At 45.0% G+C, this 13,141-nt stretch overlaps 1 protein-coding gene across 2 annotated transcripts in view; it reads left to right on the plus strand.

Annotated features, from left to right (window-relative positions):
* Positions 1-13,141, plus strand: part of GPC6 (glypican 6) — a 1,181,547-nt gene that overhangs the window by 1,154,247 nt on the left and 14,159 nt on the right. For both annotated transcript variants that reach the window (XM_065902149.1, XM_065902148.1), the window contains exon 7: positions 2,857-2,993. In XM_065902149.1, coding sequence (XP_065758221.1) covers positions 2,857-2,993 — 137 coding nt within the window. The remainder of the gene's footprint in view (positions 1-2,856; positions 2,994-13,141) is intronic.

Consider the following 13,141-nt stretch of genomic DNA (forward strand, 5'->3'; position numbering starts at 1 on the left):
CCCATGGCAAGAGGAGCCTGGAGCGGGTTGCCATTTCCTTCTCCAGGGGATCTTCCCAACCCAGGGATGGAACCCATGTCTCCTACATTGGCAGGCAGATTCTTTACCACTGGGCCATTAGGGAAGGCCCAGGGGATGCTCTGGGATTGTGTAAATATCCTGTTCCCCATCGAACTTCTACCCAGTATTCTTTGAGCTTATACTAGTTTGCTAGGACTGTATAATCACCAACTGGGTGGCTTACAATAATAGAAGCTTAATTTTTCACAGTCTGGAGGTTGGAAGTCTGAGACCCCAGTGTCAGCAGGGCTGTTCCTTTCCGAGTCTAAGAGGGAGAGTCTGTCCCAGTCTGTCCTCTGGCTTCTGGTGGCTCACTGGTGTTCCTTGGCTTATAGAAGCATTATCCCAATCTCTGCCTTTCTCTCTACACCTCTCCAGGGTTTCCTCCCGGTGGGTATCTCTGTATCTAAATCTCCTTTTTTGATAAGAACAAAGTCATTTTGGATTAGGGCCCACCCTAATGACCCCATTTTAGCTTGATCATCTACAAAGATTTCATTTCCAAACAAGGTCACATTCACATTCACAGGTACTGGTGAGCAGGACCCATCTTTTAGGGTGGACCCACAACACAATCTATTGATGATACTCACTGAAATCAGTTATTACTATGAGATGGCTGCAGAGTGGTGATTTTTCTGTCATGCTTTCAGCATTTCTTAATTGGGGTTTCAGGGATTTGAAGTTTTTTAAATAGTTGTTAAGCAGAGTGTCCATCCACCTATGGCTGGGCAGAAATGGCTACACATACTTAAAACAAAAAAAAATTAAAAATCAATGACAATATGCATATAAATCTGTGCTAAGAATGGTGAGCAGAAAAGGACTGGCATTACTGCAGTCCCTTTAGCCAGTCAGAGGGGCTTCCCTGGTGGTGTGAAAAATCTGCCTGCAATGTAGGAGGCCTGGGTTTCATCCCTGGTTTCAAAGATCTTCTACAGGAGGGCATGGCTACCCACTCCAGTATTCTTGCCTGGAGAATTCCATGGACAGAGGAGCCTGGCGGGCTATAGTCCATGGGGTCTCAAAGAGTCGGACAAAACTAGGTGGCTAACACTTTTTAGGCAGTCAGATTGGCTGGAAGGAGGGCCAAGGGGTCAGTCTATGGACCAAAGTCAGCACCAGTGGAGGAAATCAGAGAGTGTAGTTTTTAAGCTGCCCTGAGATTTACCGAGTATAAGCCACTCTTTGGAATTTCATCACTTACAGATTTTTTTTTTATGCTCTGAAACAAAAATAACATCACACCGTTCAAGGATATGTATCAAGTTCCTAGGTTCAACATTCTGGTCATCTTCAGTACCTGACTGGTGAACAGACATTTCCTAGGGCTGAAATCTCTGTCATCATCAGAATCACAAATAAGCAAGGACCAAAAACTGTACAGTTCTGAAACTACTGAGAAATATGACTAGGGACAGCATGAAATGTTGCTCTTTTATTTCTTTGTGTTTCCTCTTAAACCTGACAACGGATCGTTGAAGTGTTTACTCAGATCTGTACTCCATCCACAGTAAACACAGCACACTTTGCTTCCGAAGGCCACTGATCACAAGTGTGAGTGGTCCTCCCTTCTAGAATGCTGTATAGTTCTGCCAGGCTGTCACAATGAGGTGTGGGTGGCTTAAACCACAGAAATGTATGATCTCATAGTTCTGGAGGCCAGAAGTCTAAAATCAAGGCGTCAACAGGATTGGTTGTTTCTGAGGGCTGTGAGGAAAGGATTTTTTCCAGGTTTCTCTCCTTGGCCTGTAGATGAATGCTTTCTTCCTGCGTCTCTTCACATCTCTGTGCACACCCCTGTGGTCAAAGCCCCCCCTTTGTATAAGGACACCAGTGCTATTGGATTAGTGCCAACCTAAAGACCTCATTTTAACTTCCTTACCTCTGTAAAGATCCCAGATCCAAATAAGGTCATATTCTTGAGGTTCTGAGCATAGGACTTGAGTATGTAAATATTATAGGACATAATTTGACCTATAACAGCGACGTTTCCACCATCCATAGATTTTTCCCCATATTCTTATAGACAGAGTAGAACATCATGGTGTGACTGCATGAACCTTGATTCTTATTGTGGAGCCAAAATGGTACTGAGTGCCTGTCTTAACCTTTCTACAGACGAAAAGTCAGAGCTGAGCCTGAAAGCCCTAAAGTTGCTGGTACCAAGCTCCTCCCAGCCATCCATCCACAGAACTGTGGATTTTACATTTACCCATATTTGGAATGACTCTTGTCTCTGCTACTAGATATTTTAGATATTGTTCAAGAGTGTGCTGTGTGGGCCTGTCCACTGGTCAAGAGTAAGGGTCACCAGCGGCTGAATTAGTGACTATACTCATTTCGAAATGAGTAGAACTTTGGGGAACATACTGTATCTCTTTTTTCATCCCCTAGATGTATTTATCTGACATCCAGGCAAATGAATCCTGAAGATCAGATTGAGGGTGTTTGCAGTAGGGAACCCTTATTTCTCCCAGCCAGAGGGGGCCCCGAAGCCAGTTGAGACGCCTCATAAGTTTCTAATTCAAAGGATGGGAGGGCCGGAAAAAATGGAAAACCAAGAGTCAATTATCTGAGAACCCTCTGCCAGAAGCTAGAGGGAAGTGGAGGAAGGAGGAAGTGAGGCTTCCCTGGGCAATAAGTCCTACAGGATGGGTTCTCTCTTAAAGCTGATGGGGAATCTGTGCTCCTCCCATCACAGACTCTCTAACCTTCCCCTGCACCATGTCCTGGCGTAGAAATGGACAATGCCCAGCGAGAATGTTCACTCTCTTTCCTTGCTTTCTTGATCAGGTCACAGACATAAAAGAGAAACTGAAGCTCTCTAAAAAGGTCTGGTCGACATTGCCCTACACCATCTGCAAGGATGAGAGCGTGACGGCGGGCACGTCCAACGAAGAGGAATGTTGGAATGGGCATAGCAAAGCCAGGTGAGAGTGGTTCGCTATACTGCACATCTAATCCTGGAAGGCTCTCCTAGCACAACGCTGCAGACCTGTTTATGCAAAAGCCAGCGGAGGGTGGAGCGACACGTCGTCACTTAGCGACAGCTGTTCAGAGTGACAGGTTTGATGGGCACCTGGGAGCACTTACTCTCAAGGTGCCATTAAGCATGGAATCCTTGTTCTGCATGCCTCCCCCCCTGGACGAGGATGGAGGGATGGTGACAGATGCCAGGTTACGGATATCTTGAGATCACAAAGAGCTTTGTATGTTCTCTTAGTGACTTTAAGGTAGCGGAGCTATTTTTATCCATAGTTAAATTTTGCACAGCTTACTGGGTTGTTGGTTTTTTTCCATTACAAGTTAAACAGTAAGTGAACATTCAACTGTAATTTTTTTCACCCTGGGAGAAAAAGAAAATACTGAAGTCTCATTTGAAGGGTAAGGGAAAAAGAAAATAACAACCAGAAAAGCGTTCTCGTAAGTCCAGTGTCTTAGAAAGTCCCGTCGGAATCTCCTGCTGAGAGATGGCTCTGTTCTCCTCCTCCACTCTGCTGCCCAAGGCTACTGCCCCTTGGTATGGAATTTCTGACTTTCTTGGTTCAGCCCAGCAATGGGCTTGGCCTGAGTTGTCATAGGGTGGAGAAGTTGGACGGGAGAACTGGCTGGGAGTTGGCAGGCAGGGCAGACACCGGGAGAGGAGTCTGCTCAAAGCCTCCTCAGCAGGGATGCAGGTGAGCAAAGCAGCTGGTAAATTGGAGTCAAGGAATCTTTGGGGATCAACAGGCAGGTGGAAGAGCTAAAAGAAGGGGTCTGTTCTGTGGCCTTATTGGGCATTTTCAAGCATATGAAACAGCTGTGATGAAGAGAGAACAAGAAGATTCATGGATATTAAGTTCACACAAAGCTGCAGGAGGCAGGGGTGAAAGTGAGATGCTCATTGGGTATAATTTCTTACACTGCTGAGTTGCATTTTTCGCTTCTATTGGTAATGGTATTATTAGCCACCCTAGAGAGAGATTAGCAAGAGGAAAACAAGACAGCTGCTGAAAGAACTGCAGTCATTTCAAGTTACCCCCCAAATATCCATGTGACAGTCTTAAATTATGAGGGTACCAAAGGCTATTCGCAGTATCAACAATGCTGCCCCTCAAAAATGCTTAGTAACTTAGCAGTATTCAGTCTTCTATGAAGGGGACCTTGGGCCAGCAAATTTGGCTGTGAATTAACAGCTTCTAATGTGTCTTTTCCTAATGACTGTACAGAAAGACACTGTAAAGGATGACCAGATGGCCTAATGAATAAAGTGGTTGATTTTTCAAACTGTTCCATTGCCCATCTGTGTTTACCTTTTAGCCTTGGCTGAAATGGCGACTGTGTTTGAACTGCATTCCCATGGATAGTTACACAGGTTACTGGATATTAGTGCATGTACAATTTCTTTTTTTATTATTACTTTTATTTTGGCTGCACTGGGTCTTCATTCCAGAACGTGAGCTTTTCTAGTTGTGGCGCAGGGCCTCTAGGGCACGCAGGCTCAATGGTTGCAGCAAGGGGGCTTAGCTGCCCCTCAGCATGCAGGATCTGAGTTTCCTGACCGGGGATCAAACCAACAACCCCTGTACTGGAAAGTGAATTCTTAACCACTGGACCACCAGGGAAGTCCCTGTAAATTCTTACAGAAGAAATATAAAGAAAGATTTGCTGGAAGGACTAGGGAGGGGACTATATTCCATCAAGAAGATGAATGGGGAAGATAAAGACCATGAAGTTAGCCAAGAAGAGCCTGGGTTAGTTCAGCCACGTTTCTCATTGTGCAGTCAGGAATCTAGACAGGGTGAACCATTAGTCTAAGGATAGCTGATGAACTAAGGTGAAACCTGACATCTCCCAAACCCTAGAGAGCATTGTTTTCACCTCGGTTGCTGTTGTTTAGTCGCTAAGTCCTGTCCAACTCTGCGACCCCCTGGTCTATAGACTGCCAGGCTCCTCTGTCCGTGGAATTTCCCAGGCAAGAATACTGGAGCAGGTTGCCATTTTCTTCTCCAGGGTATCTCCCTGACCAAGGGATCAAACTCACATCTCCTGCATTGCAGACAAATTCTTTACCACTGGGCCACCTGAGAAGCCATTTCACTTCAATATCCTGATTCTAAAACAAGTGACAGATATATACTGCCATCCCTGGGCTAGGAGAACAAATGAAGTAGATTCTTTGCTCTTTTGTTCATTCAGTCCTTCAGCAATCTTATGAAGCACACCCTCAGCCCAGCCTCAGCAAGGCTCTGTCAATTAAGTACTGTGTGATGGCAGTGGTGTCTGTCAACACATGAAAAGGCCCAGCGATTGGAGATAGGACAGTGGACTTTGGAACTTTAAGTATCATCCCATTGGACTGTGGGTTGGGAAAGGACATAGCCACAAGACACACCTGCTCGGTACTCAGGGACCAGATTTGAATTTTATCCCGAGTCCATGAGAAGCCATTAGAGGATTTTATGCAGGTGAGGGAAATCATCAAATTTAATACAATAAAATCACTTCCAGGACTATTCCAGAATTTAACCCAATGTATTATTAAAAAGATAATACTGGCAAATATTTGTGACTCAAATTATGCTTCCATTGAAAAGTTATAATTTCACAGGGTTTTCTTAGTTCTCGTCTTTTTAATTCTTCCATTATAATGAAATCTTAATATTATAACTTTATATTTAATAACATTGTAAGTAGATAACCAATACAGACTTGTTGGATTAAATTTAATTAAAGCTTTCTTCTCATCCAAATGTTAATTGATCTAGGAACACAGGAGAGAAGTTGTCACTAAGAAAAAAATTCCACTGAACTATTTTGTAAGTTGAAAAATCTATTTGTAATGCAGACAGGATATTTTTTCCCTATTTTTGAAGTATGGACTTTCAAATGAAAGGCTTTCTGAAATGTTTAGGAATGCTTGTAAAAAAAAGAAAGAAAGGTTATTCTTGTCACTCTGTGAAATAAAAGAACCAGAACTCTTATTTCAAAAAATATCTATCAAGTGTGAAACAGCAATGTTTGCTAGCATTGATAGAAATTGTCTGGAGTTTTAAAACTCAGGCCTGTGAGATGATGCTGCTGGTAACCTAGATATTTCTTCCTCTTTGTACAGTATTTTATCCATCCAGTTCCTTTAGCCACAGTCTCTGCAGCCCTTTTATCCTAAGTATTTGCTCAGACTTGTCTGCCATCACCCATTTTTCTCCTGATTGCTTTCTGAATGCTGCTCCAAGCTCTCTACCATACTTCCTTGATTCAGAAGCATGTCTATTTCATATGTTAACATTTCCAAAATCAAAAGGACTCCTGCAATGGATACGTCAGTCACTCTGTGTCCCCCAATGTGTATTGTTTTCCCAAATAGCTATTACAAAATGAATATCGCCTGTTGAAATTAATGATGACTTTGACGCAAAACAGGATACACACAGATGCGGCTGCTATGGCAACTGCAGGCTAAGAGCGGCTGTGTTGAGGATGATGGTCAAGAATGTATGGGCAGTGTCTCCCCTAGAACATGGCCCATCTTCATTCCTGCTCTCACCTTCATCCATCTCTGGCAGATTTCAGTGTGCTTCAGTAGCCCAGCCGGTCTGGAAACAGAAGGTGAGGTAGAAGGAAGAGAGTGTGCCCTCTGATGGGAGGAAATTGTGGGCACGCCCATGACCCTGTCAGCATGGAAACCTCCATTCTGACAACAGGACCAGGTGGTCAGGAAAGGTCCTACCCTGCTTCTCCTTCCCTTGCCACCCTGTTGGGACAATTTTAAATACCAATGCAATCAAGTCTGTGAGAAGAGCTGGTAAACTCTAAAGCAGCGCCTCTCAAATGGACAGGCTAAAATCTGGGGGGTTTTGTTAAAAAATGCAGATTCTGATGCAATAAGTCTGTGATGGAACTGAATTCTACATTTTTAATACGTTTCCCAGGGAAGCAGAGGTTTCTGGTACAGGGCTCAAAGGCAGAGTTGCCAGCTTTGGCACCTAAGAAAAGCGGACACCAACTGGAACACGCTTACACTAAGGATTCGTTGTCGATCTGATATTCAGATTCACACAGTTCTGTGTTTCATCTCAGCAGGCCTCCTTTAAGTTCCTATTAATATGTAAGATATTCCCTTTTTTCAGTTCACGCACAAGCCTTGGGGAACGTGTTACAATTTGCTGTTTTCTCTTCACCTCCAAGAATACCCTTGATGTTTCCTTTAATGGGCTTTTTCTTCTTTTACAAATGGCAACAGCAACTAGATTGGGCAGGTCGCATGGTTCATTTGGAACATCACGCACTAAAGATAGCTGAACCCGAGTCAGTTAAAGTCATCTCTACAACAAATTGCTTAAGCTTCACAAGTGCATCAAGAGGGAATTTTGACTTGGAAATGCAGCACAGCCTTCTCAAAACAGGATAGTCTGCACAAACCTCTGATCTCTCATGAGATGCCCTTGGAGGCCAAGGATGGATTCTTTGAATCCCTGGTCAGTACTGCATTCAATTAGTGTCCTAGCTCAGGCTGCTATTACAATGATGCCATAGACTGGAGAGCTTAAATAAAATTTTATTTTCTCATAGTCTGGAGGCTAGAAGTCAGCAAGGCTGGGTTCTGATAAGAGAACCTCTTCTGAGCAGCTGTTCTGAGCTGTGCCCTCACTTGGCAGAGAGAGAGGGCTCTGTTCTCCTCTTCTTGTGAGGGTGCTAATCCCATCATAGGGGCTCCTCCTTCATGACCTAATTACCTCCCCAAGACCCTACCTCCCAATACCATCACATTGAGGTTTAGGGCTTCAATCTATGGATCTTAGCAGGACACAGACATTGTCTACTGGGCTTCCCAAGTTGTACTAGCAGTAAAGTACCTGCCTGCCAATACAGCAGACATAAGAGATGCAGGTTCAATGCCTGGGTCGGGAAGATCTCCTGGAGGAGAGCAAGGCAACCCACTCCAGTATTCTTGCCTGGAGAGTCCCATGGACAGGGGAACCTGGCAGGCTACAGTCCACAGGGTCGCAAAGAGTCAGACACGACTGAAGCAACTTAGCACACACGAGCACCTAGGTCAATCCCAATTTCCCAGTTCATCCTACCCGCCCCCCCATCCTCCTCCCCACGTCCACACATCCATTCTCTACATCTGTGTCTCCATTCCTGCCCTGGAAATAGTTTCATCTGTACCATTTTTTCCATAGATTCCCCATATATGCATTAATATACAATACTTGTTTTTCTCTTTTTGGCTTAACTTCACTCTAGGCTCTTTTGTATCTCTACGAATGACACAACCGACATAACCATGTTGAATCACATCATCTGTGTCTTTCGTGAGGGATGTGTTCTCTTCACAGGGATCCTTTTTCTAAGCTCACAGAAGTTAAAAAGGAAAAGGGAATGTGGAAGATGATGGGATGGTGCAGGAGGAATGCAATGAAACCCAGTCTGAGGCAGATCCCCAAAGCCTGTGGATCTCAGGAGAGAACACACATAATCTCAGCGTCTTCAGGGTTTCTTGAGTCAGTTATAGTCAAACTCTTTCTTCTCTCCCTTTAAAGCTGGCAAAACAGCTTCCTGGTTCTGTTCCTTGTCAGCTAGTGTTTAGCCAGCTCTGTGTCCTTTCCTTAAGATGCTATCTAGAAGGAGGCCATCAAGAGGCCGGCTGGGAGACAAGGATTAATTGGATCTGTTGGAAATACAGCTTTTGCCAGGAGCCTCTGCTGTCTTTTAAGGCACCTGATCCTCACAGAAATAACTGTGTCCCCCAAGGAAATCCTCCCTGAGGCCAGGAGGTAAATACAGTAAATTGTAGGAAATAGGAAAAGTAGAAAAATCCAGGAAATAGGTCAGTCACTCTCAGCAGCCACTGAGTGGATTGTCTAAGCAAAGAAACTAAGAAGTCATAAGTGGGTACGTGTGAGCAGCTGGCAGAGTGGCGAAATGGTGCGTGGTGATGAGAAATGTGTCAGAGACAGTGACTTGGCAGATCTGGAGTATTGTCTTAGTCTGATTGTAGGGTATGTCCAAAGCAGCCCAGCTGCGTTTGAAAGAACTGTAAAATAGTTGATGTATATGCAGCCGGGCAAGCACCTGGGAAAAGTGGGAAGCCTGTCTGGGATGAGAACTGGCAGCTGTCCAAGCTGGCATAGCTAAAAGCCCAGTTCCCTTCTCTGGGGTGCTCAGGAGGGAAGACCCCACAAAGGCTGACTGCCTTGGGGGAGCGGGACACTGTGTGCACCTCCTGGAAGTGATAAGAAGCATGGCTACAGATAGGAGGAAAGAAGCATGTTGTGTCAACAGCTCGGCATCCCTGAGGACTGGCTCGTGGGTCTTGTCTCCCTCCCGCCCTGGAGTCTGCTGACTCCGGTTCTACCAAGAAAGCATGGTGTTGGCAGCTCCTGCCAATGAGTTGAGAGGCCAAGTCAAAGAGTTTAGCTTCTGTTCACTGGCACAACCAATGAGCGGTGTGTCCTCCAAGAGTTCCAGGCCATTTCATGCCCCACATCCTCCAGCTGGAGAAAAGCCACAGCAAATCACTCTTCTGTCTATGAATCCAGGCTTTAAAGCTCGGAATTCTGCTGCTGTCAGCCCTCCTAAGAAACAGGTTTGGCATTTGAGGGAGCCATGTTAACAACTTAATTTTCTTAAGGATGCATTGCAATTGTATAGTGTATTATACTTGTCAAGCAATTGCATATCACTTCACTTAATATGGCAGCTTATGAAACAAACACAGTACATATTATATATAGAGATATGTACATGCAGTTATATCCCTTATATTATGGCTTTTATATTATATGGATAGTACTGTGTGTGTGTGTGTATATATATATACACACAGCATATATATGTATGTATATATATAGTACTTAGTATGTGTGTGTGTATATATATATATAGTGTATATATATACACTATATATGGGCTTCCCTGGTGATTCAGTAGGTAAAGAATCTGCCTGCAATGCAGGAGGCCCAGTTTCAATCCCTGGGTCAGGAAGACGCCTTGGAGAAGGAAATGGCAACCCACTCCAGGATTCTTACCTACAGAATTCCTAGGACAGCGGAGCCTGGTGGGCTACAGTCCATGGAGTTGCAAAGAGTCGGACATGACTGAGCAACTAACACTTCTACTTTCACTTTTCATATTATATACATATACATATAGTACATATATTTATATGACTGAAAAATGGCTCAGAGGGTAAAGCGTCTGCCTGCAAGGTGGAAGACCTAGGTTCATCCCTGAGACCTGGGGTCAATCCCTGGGTCAGGAAGATCCCTTGGAGAAGGAAATGGCAACCCACTCCAGTACTCTTGCCTAGAAAATCCCATGGATGGAGAAGCCTAGTGCAGGCTATAGTCCATGGGGTCGCAAAGAGGTGGACATGACTGAGCAACTTCGCTTTCACTTTCACTTTTCATAGTGCATATATATAGTAGCTAAGTTAGTTGCCCACAATCACACTGCTAGATTCCAGAGAGATCTCAGGTGTCCTGGATCAGCCTCTGTGCCTTTGACCATGACTCAGTGTCCCATCTCTTTGGAGTACCTAATGCCACAGACAACTCCAGCTCAAAAGTCTTCAAGAATTTATAAGTCCACTTAAAACCTAAAGTCACAGTATGTTTTGAATAATACCACTTTGCAGTCTGGAAAAATGGAGAAAGGAAAAATAGAAAAGTTCTCAAGAACTTTAGAAAAATGGTACTTAAAAGTTAGACTTTTAAAAACTGGTAAAACACATATAACATGAATTTTACCATTTGTGCCATTTTTAAAGTATCCAGTTCGGTGGCATTAAGTACATTCACAGGGTTGTGCACCCATCACTGCCATCCATCCACAAAAATCTTCACCTTCCTCAGCTAAAGCTCCACACTCATAAACAATAACTTCCCACACCTCCCTTCCCCACCCCCAGTCCCAGCCACCACCATTCTACTTTATGTCTGCAAATTTGACTATTTCAGGTACCTTACGTGAGTGAAATTATATATTCATCCCTCTGTGATCAGCTTATTTCACTTAGCATGATGTCTTTAAGATTCATCCATGTTGGCATTCGTTGTTTTTGTTGCTGCTCAGTGGCTCAGTCGTGTCCGACTCTTTGTGACCCCATGGACTGCAGCACGCCAGGCTTCCCTGTCCTTCACCATCTCCCAGAGCTTGCTCAGACTCATGTCCATGGCGTCGGTGATGCCATCCAACCATCTCATCCTCTGTCTTCCCCTGTTGGCATGTTAACATGTGTCAGAATTTTTTTTTCTTTTTGACTGTGCCATGTGGTTTGCTGAGCTTACTGGATCTTAGTTCCTGACCAGGGATTGAACCTGTCCTCGGCAGTGAAGGCATGGAGTCCTAACCACTGGACCAGGGAATTCCTGTTCTTCCTTTGTAAGGCTGAATTATTTTATGTATAGACCACTTTTTGCTTATGCATTCATCTGTCAATGGACACCTGGACTGCTTCCACTTCTGGCTGTTATAGATAATGCTGCTGTCAACAGAGGTGTAGAAATATCTGAGTCCTTGCTTTCAATTCTTTTAGATATATACCCGGAAGTGGAATTGCTGGATCAGATGGTAACGCTATTTTTACTGTTTTGAAGAGCTGCCATACTGTTTTCCATAGCGCTGCACCATTTTACGTTCCCTCTAGCTTGAGCAGGAGTTGACATTTCTCCATGCTCCATCCATCCCAAGCCCACTGACGGCAATGCCCTGGGTTAGGCATGCCTGCTGTGCTGGCCGGGTCACTCATCACACAAGCTCCGCAGTGATATCCTCCACCAGAACCCCTTCTGGGTTGAAGGCCTCTAGTCATGTCCTCACCTGGCAGAGGGGCTGGGAAGCCCTGTGTGGCCTCCTTTATAAGGGCTCTAGTCCCAATCACGAGCGCAGAGCCTTCTTGATCAAATGCCTCTCCATCTAATCCTATCACTTCAGGCATCAGGTTTTCAACAGGTAGGTCTGGGGAGACTGCAAGCAAGCAGACCATACCAGATGAGGAGACACGTAATTCTGCAAAACTGCCAAAGATTTAGACCCTACGTGTAGTCTTACAAAATAGAGAGTAACAAAATGGGGAAGCTATGCTTAACTCTTCCCGGATGCCACTCACTTTCCACACCACAGCACAGGGTAGTGGAAATAGTGACACCCCTCCAGCTGGTCCTCATTTCTGGGCTTTCCCTGCCCCAGTTAAATGTGGAGCCAGCCTCAGAGCCTGGGCTCTCTGTAGCAACATTCTCCTCCCTTCCCTTGTCTCCCAGAACCATGACAGTACAAAAATGCCCTCACATCAAAGATCTAGTGCAAGATCTAATAAAGGGAAGAATATTATGGGCTCAAAGGTGCATCCATTCTTACAGGATAGCTTCCCCAGTGGCTCAGATGGTCAAGAACCCGCCTGCAACACAGGAGACCTGGGTTCGATCCCTGGGTTGGGAAGACCCCCTGGAGAAGGGCATGGCATCCCACTCCAGTATTCTTGCCTAGAAAATCCCCATGGACTGCAGCCTGTCAGGCTCCTCTGTCCATGGGGTCACAAAGAGTCGGACTTAACTGATTGACTAAGCATAGCACACAGCACAAAGAGATCAAACAAGAGAGGCAACAAATAAATGGGCTGGCACTGAACTGGGCTTCCAGGGATCCCCCAAGCTGCACTCTGGACATCCACAGATATGACCTCAGGATGTGCCCCTGGAGTGACACGATGGCCATTTTCTTTTCCAACTGTGTTTTTCCGTGTGAGTTCCCATATAGCCTCTAAAGTTCCCCTTTGAATACACTGAAAGGAGAAAAGGTTCTTAAGGACAGAGGCGCATCGCTGCTTGTTTTTATTGTAAGTGGCTGAGCATCGGCAGACACAGTTAGAGGCTGGGTTTCTTTGGCAGTCTTGTATTGTTGCTGTGTGCTCAGACTCCCAGGGGTAGCGTTCCCATGTAAGCTATCGCAGTCAGCTTCTGATAAATGAGTCTCAGCTAGCTGGGCCATGCGCACAGCGGCTGAAAGAGACAAAGCCCTCCTCTGACTCAGCACAGGTACAGCCCCAGGGATCATTGTTCAGAATGTTAAAGGGACAGCACCAGAAGCCAAGAGC

This window comes from Muntiacus reevesi, chromosome 11 (assembly GCF_963930625.1).
Source record: "Muntiacus reevesi chromosome 11, mMunRee1.1, whole genome shotgun sequence".
In the NCBI taxonomy this organism is placed as follows: Eukaryota; Metazoa; Chordata; class Mammalia; order Artiodactyla; family Cervidae; genus Muntiacus; species Muntiacus reevesi.